The sequence below is a fragment of the Ochlerotatus camptorhynchus genome, unplaced genomic scaffold (assembly GCF_037179485.1).
Source record: "Ochlerotatus camptorhynchus isolate MF236.1 unplaced genomic scaffold, CSIRO-AGI_Acam_v1.1 ptg000150l, whole genome shotgun sequence".
Lineage (NCBI taxonomy): Eukaryota > Metazoa > Arthropoda > Insecta > Diptera > Culicidae > Ochlerotatus > Ochlerotatus camptorhynchus.
The window spans coordinates 3,013,708-3,026,198 of NW_027040640.1; the positions used below are offsets into that span (position 1 = coordinate 3,013,708).

The 12,491-nt window shown below is 40.0% G+C and overlaps 2 protein-coding genes across 3 annotated transcripts in view; both read right to left on the reverse strand.

Annotated features, from left to right (window-relative positions):
* Positions 1–12,491, reverse strand: part of LOC135701165 (SLIT-ROBO Rho GTPase-activating protein 1-like) — a 278,720-nt gene that overhangs the window by 26,861 nt on the left and 239,368 nt on the right. For both annotated transcript variants that reach the window (XM_065221905.1, XM_065221906.1), the window contains exons 2-3: positions 3,788–3,971; positions 3,559–3,724 (exon numbers count right to left, since the gene is read on the reverse strand). In XM_065221905.1, coding sequence (XP_065077977.1) covers positions 3,559–3,724; positions 3,788–3,971 — 350 coding nt within the window. The remainder of the gene's footprint in view (positions 1–3,558; positions 3,725–3,787; positions 3,972–12,491) is intronic.
* Dip-C (dipeptidase C) overlaps positions 5,573–12,491 on the reverse strand; it is a 557,142-nt gene continuing 550,223 nt past the window's right edge. The window contains exon 8 of the mRNA XM_065221940.1: positions 5,573–5,582. The gene's annotated coding sequence lies outside the window, so the exon portion shown is untranslated. The remainder of the gene's footprint in view (positions 5,583–12,491) is intronic.

Sequence of the window (12,491 nt, forward strand, 5' to 3'; positions counted from 1 at the left end):
TGAAGTATCTGGAAAACTCCGGTAGAAGTATCTCTAGAATGTCGGTAGAAGTTTCTGTAGAACTTCGGTAGAAGTTTTTGGAGAACTTCTATAGAAACGCTTCGAGAACTTCGGTAGAAGTTTCTGGAGAATTTCGGTAAAAGTTCAGGAGGATTTCGGTAGACGTGCAAGAGAACTTCGGTAGAATATCAGGGGAATCTCGGTAGATATTCAAAGGAACTTCGGTAACAGGGAAGGGGTACTTCGGTTGAAGTTCAGGAGAACATTAGCCGAAGTTTCTGGAGAACTTCAGTAGAAGTTTCTGGAGAAGTTCGGTTGAAGTATCTGGAAAACTCCGGTAGAAGTAACTCTAGAATTTCAGTAGAAGCTTCTGTAGAACTTCAGTAGAAGTTTTTGGAGAACTTCTATAGAAACTCTTGAAGAACTTCGGTAGAAGTTTCTGGAGAACTTCGGTAAAAGTTCAGGAGGATTTCGGTAGAAGTGCAAGAGAACTTCGGTAGAATATCAGGGGAATCTCGGTAGATATTCAAAGGAACTTCGGTAACAGGGAAGGGGTACTTCGGTTGAAGTTCAGGAGAACTCAAGTAAGTTCGAGTAAGATTCTAGATAATGTCAATGGATCTTCGAGAGAAGGTCAGAGAAACAACGGGATACGTTCAGTGGAACTTCGTTAGTAGTGCAAGGGAACATCAGCAGAAGTTCAAAGGAACTTCGGGAATAATGCAGGGCAGTTCAGTGGATTGTCAGGAGAAGAACATCAAAAACGTACAAGGGAACTTCTGAGAACTTCGGTAGAGGTTCAGGGAAACCTCGGGATGAAGTTCAGGGGAGCTTCGGAAGAAGTTCAGAGGACCCACAAAAGAAGGTCGGGAGATGTTCTAGCGAACTTCAAAAGATATTCTAGCGAACTTTACGAGAATTTAAGGAAAAAATCAGGTAAACCTCAAGCGAAGCACAGTGGAACTTTGGGATAAGTTCAGCGAAAGTTCGTTCAAGGGAAAAATCTCCAGAAGTTCGGTAGGAATTCAGAGGAACTTTGCTGGGAGAAATTTTAATGAACTTCGGGATTAATGTAAGGGAATTTTAGGAGAGGAACTTCAAATAAGTTCAGGGGAACATCGGGAGAAATTCAGTGGAACTTCCGGAAAAATTCAGGAGAACTTCGGAAGAAATTTAGGGAAACTTCGAGTGATGACCGGTGAAACCTCGGTAGTAGTTCAGAGAAACTACCGGTGAAGTTCAGAGGAACTTCAGGTAAGGTTCAGAGAAACTTCATGTGAAGTTCAGGGGAACCTCGGTAGAAGTTCGGTGGAACCTCAGGAGTAGTTCAGGAGATCCTCAGGAAAAGTTTAGGGGAACCTTAGGCGAAGTTCAGGGATGCTTCGTGGGAACTTCGGGAGATGTTCAGGAGAACCTCGGGAGAAGTTAAGAGGAACCTCGAGAGAAGCTCAAGGGAACCTCAGGAGAAGTTCAGGGGAACCTAGGGAAACGTTTAGGAGAATCATGGGAAAAATTCAACCTCAAGAGAAGTTCGACGAAACCTTTAAACTTCGGGAGGAACTTTGGGAGAAGTTAAGAGGAACTTCGAGAGAAGATAAGGGGAACTTCAGCAGAAGTTCGGGTGAGCATTCAGAGAAGTTCGGTGAAGCTTTCAGAGAAGTTCGGTGGAACCTCAGGAGAAATTCTGCAGAAGATCAGAAGAAATTCTAAAGAAGTTTAGTGGAACCTTGTGAGAAGATCAGCGAACCTCGGAAGAAGTAAAAGGAATCTGCTGGAAAATTCACGGGAACTTCAGGAGAAGTTCAGAGGATCTTCAGAAGAAGTTCAGAGGAGCTTCGGGAGAAGTTCAAGGGCTTTTGATAGAAGTTCGGGAGAGTTTCAGGGGAGTTTCAATAGAAGTTCAGGGAATAAGGAACCCATGAGAACCTCAGGAGAAGTTCAGGGGAATCCCGGGAAACTATGTAGAGAATGTCGGAAGAAGTTCAGGAAAAATTCAGTAAAAGTTCTGGAAAATTTTGGGAGATGTTCAGGGGAAGCTCGGAAGAAGTTCAGTAGAGCTTTCGAAAAAAATATAGGGGAACTTTTAAGATATAGGAAGGCTTAAATATGCAAGAAGCTTCAGAAAAGATTGAAAAAATAGAAAAAAATTATAGAAACTTCAGGCCACTTGAATGAAATTCGGTGATGTCCCCGAGAAATTTTGTCCATGTTATATCTCAGAAATTCTTCAAGTTTTTCAGCTGACTAAGTTGTTTATTCTCAGACATTAAAAAAGCTTAATAAAGGGAATCCTAGCAAACTTGAGAACTGTTAAGCAAACTGTAGAGTATTTTCCATAACTGCTGATTAGTTTCCTGAATCAAACGGAAGTTCAGCGAAATTTAAAGATCTTGTTGAGGGAAATTAAGAGAAGTTCACGAAGCTTCAATCTAGTCTAGGAAATTACTCAGTGTACTTCAGATAATTTTAAATGACCTCAATAGAAACCAAAAGAACTTCAGAAAAGAGGCTAGGGATATGTTCAATGCAAATTCACAGAAGTTTGAGGTCGTTAAACGTACTTCAAAGAAGTTCAGTGAAGCTTCGGAAGTCTTAAACATGTGCAGTGCATGGTAGCTCAAAAAAGTTCAGAGACATTCAAAGAACATCAGCGGTGATTAGAGAACTGTAGAGGTATTTAGAGAGCTACAGAAAAATTCAAGGAGCTACAGATGTGCACTGGATAAATTAATGATGCTAAGGGAACCTGAGAGAAAATTAAGAGACCACACCAGAAGAAATTTCATAGGCGATTGAGGCTTCACAGGGATGTTCAGAAATCTTCAAAAAAATGTGGGAATTGGTGAAATTCATGAAAGGGTCCTGGGAGACTAGCCAAAGAAGATTTTAAATGCTCAGAGGATCTCAGAGTAGTTTTAAAAATCTTTATAGAAGTTCAGGAGAACTTCATAGAAGTTCAGGAGACCTTTTTTTCTTTGATTTGTTTTCCGTCTATCTTGTTTTCCGTGCTGAGCACTAATGCTACCGACGCCAGGAAACTTTTAAAAACTTCAAAGGACTGCTGAAAAATCCGTGCAACCTCTGAAAAATACTGACTGTAAATAAGTACACGGTTCCTAAGAAAACTGCACGGGAGAAGTTAGAAGAAGTATTAAGAAATCCAGAGCACATCTTTGATGTTTTGGTTACCTCAGAAAAATATAGTGATTTTCAGAAAATTTCGGGAAATCTCAAGAAAGTTAAAAACAAAACATTAGATGAGCTCTGAGTATATTAAATGGCGCAAAATATTTTTAATTTTTTCTTGAAGATTAAGACAACAACAAATCAAAAAATCAACGATGTTTTTTTTTGTTTTTGATTTGTATTTTTATGAAGTTATCAAGTTTTGGGTTTTCACTCAATACTCCTATGCGACAAGACTACCATGCGTCTTCATAGATTTATACCGACTGTAATATGGTCACGACACATGGTAGTCCATGGTATACTCATAAAACATACTCTGGACATTTTCCAGACCTGCGTCGAAGACTTCAGAGTCATCGTTGAACTCACCTTCCTGTATATCCGCTGCACATCATCCCAGACGGACTGCAATCGGGCAACGAGATGTACCGAGTAGATTTCCGACAGGGCCGCGTGATCTTTGGACAGGGACTTGGTCTGATTCACCAGCTGCTGCCAGCAGGAGTACGATGAGAACATGGGCCATTGCTCCCGTCTGTAAAATGGAAATGGAATATTAGCTTATCAATTTCATAAGCTAGGTCCGAAATCAACTTACTTCTGTCGTTGTTCCTTGTGTCGCAGCTGCAGGCTTTTGGCTAGCTTATCCAAACTTTTGCTGTAGTCCAGCTCGACCTCGCCTCGCCGTCGGAAGAAGTCCTGCAATTCCTGGATGAGCGAGATCTGCGACTCCATGCGGACATCGAGAAACTTGAGCTGCTCGTTCAGCTGCTGTCGGATGTCTGGAGGGGTTGGGGAGAAAGAGACAAGAAAAGTACAATATTTAAATGAGATGATTCATATCATTTGCTGCTTTGCGTGTGCTACACACAAAACATTGTTCTTCTGTGCATGTGTGGTTAGGTTTATAGCTTCGCAACATTGTCCGCGTCAGTAGCAAAAAGTATAACCGAACGACTATGTATGCAATTTGCTCTAATTTGATAACGACAAACGAGACAAATAAGAGGCAGAGACAGAGAGAGGGGAAGACGAAGAGGAGGAAAAACCATAACAAATAAGACAGCCCGTTCCCAGCACTATAATCAAGATCATCTTACAGCCAGTCACCGGTGGTGGCGACGATGACATGGGGTTCAGTCACCGGAACCGTAACATTGTTCTTCTCTGGGAGTAATGTGGATGGAACTTTGAATTGGCATCGTAACGCGTTTGGTAGCTTGAGCAACGTGAAATGGCGTTTTTCGCTTCTCAATGGTAAATTCATCCCGGCAGATCACCGACAGACGCACTGTAACCCTAGAAGGGCCACGAAGCTAGACCAAGAAGCATCATCGGAAAAAGGTATTAATTTACATAAACTCGATTCAATTTATTCACCTTTACCGCAGCAGTAGTGGAGCAGTGTTTGATTTTTTGTCCTCCCCATTCTTTCATTCGCCCCTCCAGTAAATGCGGAACGGATGCATTCAATTGACGGTTCTCACTGTGGCAGCCAATAGCTGCCGATAGGAACATTGAGATGTACCACGTTGACGTTGAATGCAGCCAAGAAGGAACTGGGCGCTCGACGGTCGTCCGTTGGTCTTGGGCTGCACCCACTTCCGTTGCAAGGTTCGTGATCCTCAATAAACAGACACACACACACACTCACAAGGAACGGTTGGTAAGGAAGCGACGGGAAATCTGATTTGTAGCTTATTTAAATATAGATCATTATTAGCCGGAGTGAGTGGAGTGGGAAAATGTGAAGGCCTTTGTTTGCCAATAGAGGAATAATGGAGTGGAGAGAGAGTCAACAAGCTGAGTACGTAAATGAAAGGTGAGATCTTTCGTATGGAGATTACGTATCATGTTACCCCGGTGGTGATGTATTTTTTGTGGTCGATCGTAGGGTTGATGATATGGAGTACATTTTTACATATTGAGTAACGGAGAATGCAGGTTCAGTTTCTCGTGTGAATTGATTATTATACAAGGAAAGGTCGATCTACATCTCTTACGATTGGAAGATCATTTCCCTAGCTTTCTACAAGGTCTGGGTGGTTACACAATCTCCTACAGCCCTTTTTGAAGCTAAAGGTAGCCAAAGTAGTTTGACCTTCCAAGGGGCATCTGTTTTGTTTCGCCTGTCAAAAATCCAATTCTTAACTAAACTTGATGAGACTAGTTGTAAATGAAACCTAAACTAATCTTATTTGATTTGCGCTGAAACGGTTCAGATTGAACCCAAGTGGCCACCGGGAATCAGTTATAAGCCAAAAAAAGTCCATTTTCTTTCTTTAATTGTAACAGGAAAGCCAAATTACTTAATGATTCTAAATGAAGTTCTTAAAATTTTCATGTATGTCATACTCCGGATTTTCCAAAATATTTAAAATTTCCTCAATTTCCTCAAAAAAACTATGATTTATAAAATGACTGCATTGAACTACTTAAATTGCACGGACGAAGTATCCAGCTTTCCATGCTCGGTAATGGTGGCCTGTTTGTATGAATAAATGTATCCTTCACTGTGATTTTTAACACTATCTGGTGGTGGCCATTACCGAGCTTGGAAAGCTGGATACAAAATGCCGAAATGCCTGATTAGGCCTGAACCGATTCCGGGAAACCTGTTTCGTAAGACAAGAATGTTCGCACTTAAACGTATTATCCTCGATTTAGCTAAGCACCATAGCGTATTATCCTCAATTTAAATCTCGGATTTCACTTCCGAGATTTTCAAAAAGTACGCAGCCAAAAAAAATCTGACTCTCTCTACACACACACACATGCGCAACAAATGTCATTTGCATAAATAAAAAAAAAATAATAAAGAGCAGGACTAGACATTCTCGCATTACTTTTCAATAGGTGTTAAGATATTTTCGGATTATTTCGACACAGCTCGATGAAATAAACAGCAAACGACAGGAAACGTTTTTGTAGCCGAGTTATTTACGAAATAGAGATTAGATGAAGAGAATCGATCGATCTAGCTGCTGAACTAGCTTCAGAATGTGGATTTCGTACACTGCATGAATGCCTCTGTTAATTAGCAGTACAGAAGCTTGATTTTCTTAAAGAAAAGATGAAGATTTTTGTAATCTGAAACCAGGGAAAAGTTATAAGGGATGAATCACATCCATAGGAATTATCGACTAAAAAGTAAGCTGAGCCTTTATTCAATAAAGGCTGACTAAAAGTAAATTGGTACGCCCCTCGCGCGCCGCTAGCACGCCTCTAGTGATGGGAATCGAAAATCTTTGACAGTGGTTTGTTTACACTTCTGTAGAGAACAACTGGTGCAAGTTTGATCAAAGTAGTCGATTGCGTTCAAAAATAACGTCAAATGGAACTCGAAAGAAGAAAAATATTGTGCGCAAACACCTGGAACATCCAGAGTGGTCCGGTTCCAAGCTGGCTAAAGTGCTGAACATGCCGAAAACTACAGTTTGTCGAGTGCTCAAAACCTACAAGGAAACACTGAGTGTGGAAAAAACTGGAACAAGGGATCGTCAACTGCGCAGCAAGGTGTTGAGGTGCGTTAAGCCAACTCCGGTCTTTCGATCCGAGATGTGGCTAGAAGGTACAACACCAACTTTCAAATGGTGCGGAACATCCTTGCCAGGGAAGGACGCAAGTCGTACAAAGCCAGTAAACATCCGAACCGGCACATGAAACAGAATTCAGTGGCCAAAAAGCGTGCAAGGCTCTTGTTTTGACGAAACACAAGGGCTGCATCGATGACGAAACATACGTCAAACTCGATTTTAAGCAGCTTCCCGGTTAGAAGTTTTACATCGCGACTGGACGTGGGGATGTGCGGGGAAGATTCAAGTTCGTGTTTGCCGACAAGTTTTCGAAGAAGGCCATGATTTGGCAAGCGATTTGTAGTTGTGACCTGAAAACGGAACCATTCGTTACATCCTCGACGATCACATCCCAAGTTTACATCGAAGTATGCCTGAAAAAGCGTGTATTGCTGTTCATCCGCAAGCCTAGGGGCAAAGTCATCTTTTGGCCCGATTTGGCCAGCCGCCACTACTCCAAGATGGTTCTGGAGTGGTATGCTGCCAACAAGATCGATTTTGTCCCCAAGCTAATGAATCCTCCGAATTTTCCGTAATTTCGACCAATCGAAAAAATATGTGGGGTTGTGTACACGACACGACCGCATGGTTAACGTAGACTACGTTAAGCTGTGTAGCGAAATACTCGTGCATTTGCAATACAGTATAAGTAACGTATGGTTTCTGTCCTATATACATGTTTTAGATTTCCTACTTAGTAAAACTTGGTTAACTTCAGGACCTCATAAAAATGCGAATACTTATTCTATTACATTTGGTACCTAAATTACAATCAGATATGCAGGTAGGACTTTTTTAAGGTGATTCATTGAAGTGTCCAACAATAACCGTCATGATGGCTGATATTCTCTATCACTTTAGATTTCTCGAGCACAAATCTTGGACGGTCGTGACATCACTCATGAAATTGGAACTCCTTGTGTACTGCACTGCAGCAAACGTGAAGTTCCAATTTATTTGTTATCTCGATTAGCCATAAATCCCTCCAATAAGTTCTCGTTACATCTTTAATCTACCGATTAAACAAAAAACTAAATATTGATGATTTCGTTTACGTTTTGTTGACGCACATTAGACCTGTTCATTTTAACAGAAATGTTCGGGATGCACCGGGTCAATCGTGATTACTGTTCGTCATGTTAATTTGAATTTCTGTGGAAATTTTCAGCAAAATCGATGTTTTTTATTAAAGGCAAGTGTCACTCAAGCCATCCAAAATGTTCGTTATTTTATAAATTGCTGTTATTTTCTGAACAACTATAGCGCAACTCTGGAGTACAGATTTTTGTTCTTTACGATTACTAGCGAAACAATACCAGAAGAACTCGACTTGCAGATGGTAGACAATTTCTTTCAAAATGCGGTCTTATCACACAAACTCGAGGGATTGTAGCCCTTTCCACATCTTCCATTTTGAATGACTCGAGTGACACTTGCCTTTGATAAAAAAAACACGTCTACTGAGTATTCATATTTCTAAAATAAAACTACAAGAGACATCCCCATGGGGTTGTACGCAATGGTGACGTAGGGCTACGTGGTCTTATATAACAAATCTTATTTGTTAACTGCAGCAGGAGCTTGTGTTTTGCGTAGGAATAGGAATTTGAGCGGGGTTCTCTCTGTTTGTACTCTTTAGTATGACGCGCTTGACATAGATGGCCCACAGAAACTCACGAAGAGCTACTGATTCCTATCAATAGCGGTGCGGCTACTTTCTCCTTGTGTGGATGCTCATGTGGGCATCGGTGCATTTTCTGTTGCTATGCCATGCTATGGGGGCCATCAGTAAAAAAATTGGGAATTTATCAACGGTTCTAAAGCATAACTTTCCAAGTAGGATGGACTTACATAGCTTATCTAAAAGCATAAATAGCATATAATTTCAGTGCTTGGTACAGAAATCTGTAATCTGTGATAGGGAACAGTCTTGAAAACTGTCACTGTAGAAGTCATGAAATGACTTTTATTTTACCACTCTCGAATCGGACGCTCACTCAAGCAATGTACCTAGTTGCTTTTGACAGTTGATAATGAAAGTTGGTCACTCACCGCTCCACTCAATCAGTCGTGCTGTTTACACTCTTCTTCATAGTGAGAGTCATCTCAACAGCAATTTTTCTATCAATCAGTATTGTTGACATTCGTTTACCTATCATGGTGATAATCATGACATTCATTTTTCCTATAGTAGTCTCCGGTTCTAGCGCACAGATTTTGTGGCCTTCCCACGAAGAAACTGAAGAAAAAGGTATATTTCATTGATTAATATCACCTGAAGGAATCTGCTTTACCAATGGTTGTTAGAAAAAGTTACCGTAATACGGGCAGTCTTTGATCGCAGGGGAGTCTTTGATCAGGAGATCGTGCAGCGTTGACCTGCTCAGGCATCAAAATTATCCCTATCCATTATCCAATTTATCATTGGACATTATCCCTATCCTTATCCGGATAATTTTCAAACGGATAATATCCGAGTGAAAATTATCCGGATAGAAAAATCGCGGATAGGGGTAATATTCATTATTTTTTCAATCCGGATAGTATCCTGAGTACTCCGAACAGCTTATGTTTAGAATAGGGATGTTTGATATCAAATATGTACCCATAAATATGGGTATTTTTGGAATCGGGGTGATGTCAAGAGTCTAGAAATTGATATCCGACACCATTTTGAAATCCAATATGGCGGCCATTTTGTTAAAAGAAAAGTGGGCAACACGCTATGAGTATTTTCGGAACGGGGACGAGATGTAGATGCCGAAAACTGATGTCCGATGCAATTTCGGAATCCAATATGGCGGCCATTGGGTTCAGAAAAAGTGGTATACCCAACAATATGGGTAAAAATAAAACAGGGACGATCCGTAGATTCCGAAAATCCTTGTCAGACATCATTTTGGAATCCAAGATGGCAGCCATTGGTCTCAAAAAGAATAACACACCCTACAATATGGATATTTTCGGATAAGAGACGACATGTAGAGGCTGAAAATCGATGTCCGATTGAAGTCCAAGATGGCGGCCATTGGTTTATAAAAACCTGTGAAATACCCTACAATATGGGTATTATCGGAACGGGGACAACACTTGAAGGCCGAAAATCCATGTTCGACGCCATTTTGGAATGCAAGATGTTGGCCACTTGTTTTAGAAAAAGTGTAAAATATGATACGATATGGTCGCCATCCTGGATTCCAAATAGGCGAGTGACATAAATTTTCAGCATCTACACGTCGCTCCCACTCCAAAAATACCCATATTTATGGTATTTTCCACTTTTTCTGAACCCAATGGCAGTCATATTAGATTCCAAAATGGCGTCGGGACATCAATTTTCGGCATCTACCGGACCTTCCTATTCCGAACATACTCATAATAATGGGTATTTGCAACTTTCATGAACCCAATGGCCACCATATTGGATTTTGAAATGGCATTGGACATCAATTTTCGGCATCTACATGTCGTCCCCTTTCCAAAAATCATCGATTTCTCGTTTTTTCTCCGGAAAGATGCGGGTCTGCTGTTTCCGCTTCTGTTTATACCGTTTCACGTTCTGTCGGGTTCCATGCTGCAGCATTACCGCTCGCTCTGCGTTCTTCTCTTCCAAAATCGCTCTGCACTCCTCGTCAAACCATTCATTCCGTCGACTTCTTTCCACGTACCCGATGGTGCTCTCGGAAAGATATGTTATGTTTATATCTCAAATAGAAGTAAGCGGAAGTTAGTGCTTTTAAATGCATTTGATATATCGTGCATTCATTAAAACATTATGTGCTACATTGTACACTATGATAGACTATTTCTATTTAACTTAATTAAATGAGGCGTTTTTTGTACGATAAATAATATTTACTAACTTTTCAACTAAAGAAAGTAGCAACTTGGTTTCTTGAACAAACAGTTTCTCAAACTTTTCTTTTTTAAATAAACCAGTTGCGAGATATCAATCTATAAATAGTTATTTGAAAAAAAAAATCAATTTTCAGAGGTCTCCTTAACCTTCTATAGAATAGAACTTTATCGGACCAGATTTGAATCGATAAAATGGACTGGCACACAAGAATCGGTACACAAAACACATATTTCAAATCTCCGCGTAAATCGTACGCGTTAGGCAAAGAAGTGTACGTTTGACTTGTACTGTCACATTAATGGGCCTTCGATCATTTTCAACTTCTATCCAATTTTCATTCTTCCGTACTCTAACTGAACTATCTACCTACACTCTTCTAAGACCATTATTTAGCTAATAAATTATCACACTAAAATTTCATGTTAGATTCGTCCAATTCGTCATACTTCACATCGCTTTGGCATACCCCCATTTAATCTGTCTTCCAACAGCTTAGTCTTAGCTTTACAATTACAATGATGAAACAGTAAGTTGGCTAGTTATCTTTATTAAGGACACTTTCAGCCGAACGCTGGTTCGTCTCCGAATGATGAAACAGTCCTTAGCATTCCAAGCTCATAAACACTGAAATAGTCTATAAATCGCAAAAAATTGAATCCAATTTATAAATGGTTCATCATGAAAGTTCAGTGAAAATAAGAAAATTTCACAGGTTTTGTTTTAAGCTGGTGATAATGCAAACAATGATTAAATTGAGAATCTGAAGTAATTTCTAAGCATTGAACACGTAATATTATTTGTCAACTTTTGCAATCTCCAAACATAGTTCAAGGTTAGAATCTTCTGGAACGCTACTCAGAATTTTTAGGAAATAATAATCTAAATTCGCTGTGAAAAATATTTCAAATATTTCAAAATCCTTTTGAATTTTCGTAAATTTTTTTTTAATTATTTTCAGTTTGAAATCTGGCACGTTCTAGTCCCTAAATGATCATTGGGAGTAGTGTCAGAATTGTTTCCATATCACAATTAGGTATGCAGTAGGATAAATTCACTTTGAATTATCCTCCCGATTTTCTTTAATCCTTGCTTCCTGAAAATCCTTCAGAGTGGCTTCGGAATTCTCAGGTCTTCTACTCATAATCTTTAAAAAGTAAGAGTCATATATGACCCACAGCGGCTCACGAAAATCAACTGAATCCGATCAGTAGCGGTACGGCTTCTACCTTCTTCTTCGGTGAATGGAGCTCGCTGCCACCACACATGGTGATTGAATATGCACCGTTCGAGAGGCCGGATGGAATGCGATTTTGAAATCTATGTTAGGGAAAGCGCTTTTTGCAGGCAATCGGCGATAATTTTAATCACCATTGCAACAGTGCAAAACCTGACCACTTTTCGTAACACGGTCGATTTTGGTTTTATGAAATTGCACCCATAATATGTTGCCGAAAGACGTAATCCCTACAGTTTTCCTGAAATTCTGCAGAAAATTGCCTGCAACTTATTTTCACATCTCTTTGGCATTGTCCTCTGAAATATTAAACATTAAGGGAGCGCATGGATTTGAAGTGTGCGACGGGGGCACACCTATACTAAATCAGTGAGTAACCAGTTCAAAATGTACCGTGACAGCACTGGGTACGTGAATCGAGAACTGTACTGTTTGAGTACATGATAGAACAAAATACGACAAACAAATCACATTAATGTATTTATTGTTAAAAGCAGAATATTGTTAATTTGGTTTGTTAAAAAATCCCTTTGATATAAAAAATCGCCATGTACCGCGATTTTTATTTGTATCAGATATTTTGGGAAAAAATTAAGCTACGTAGACTGCTACTCCCTAGAAAGTCTACATGGTT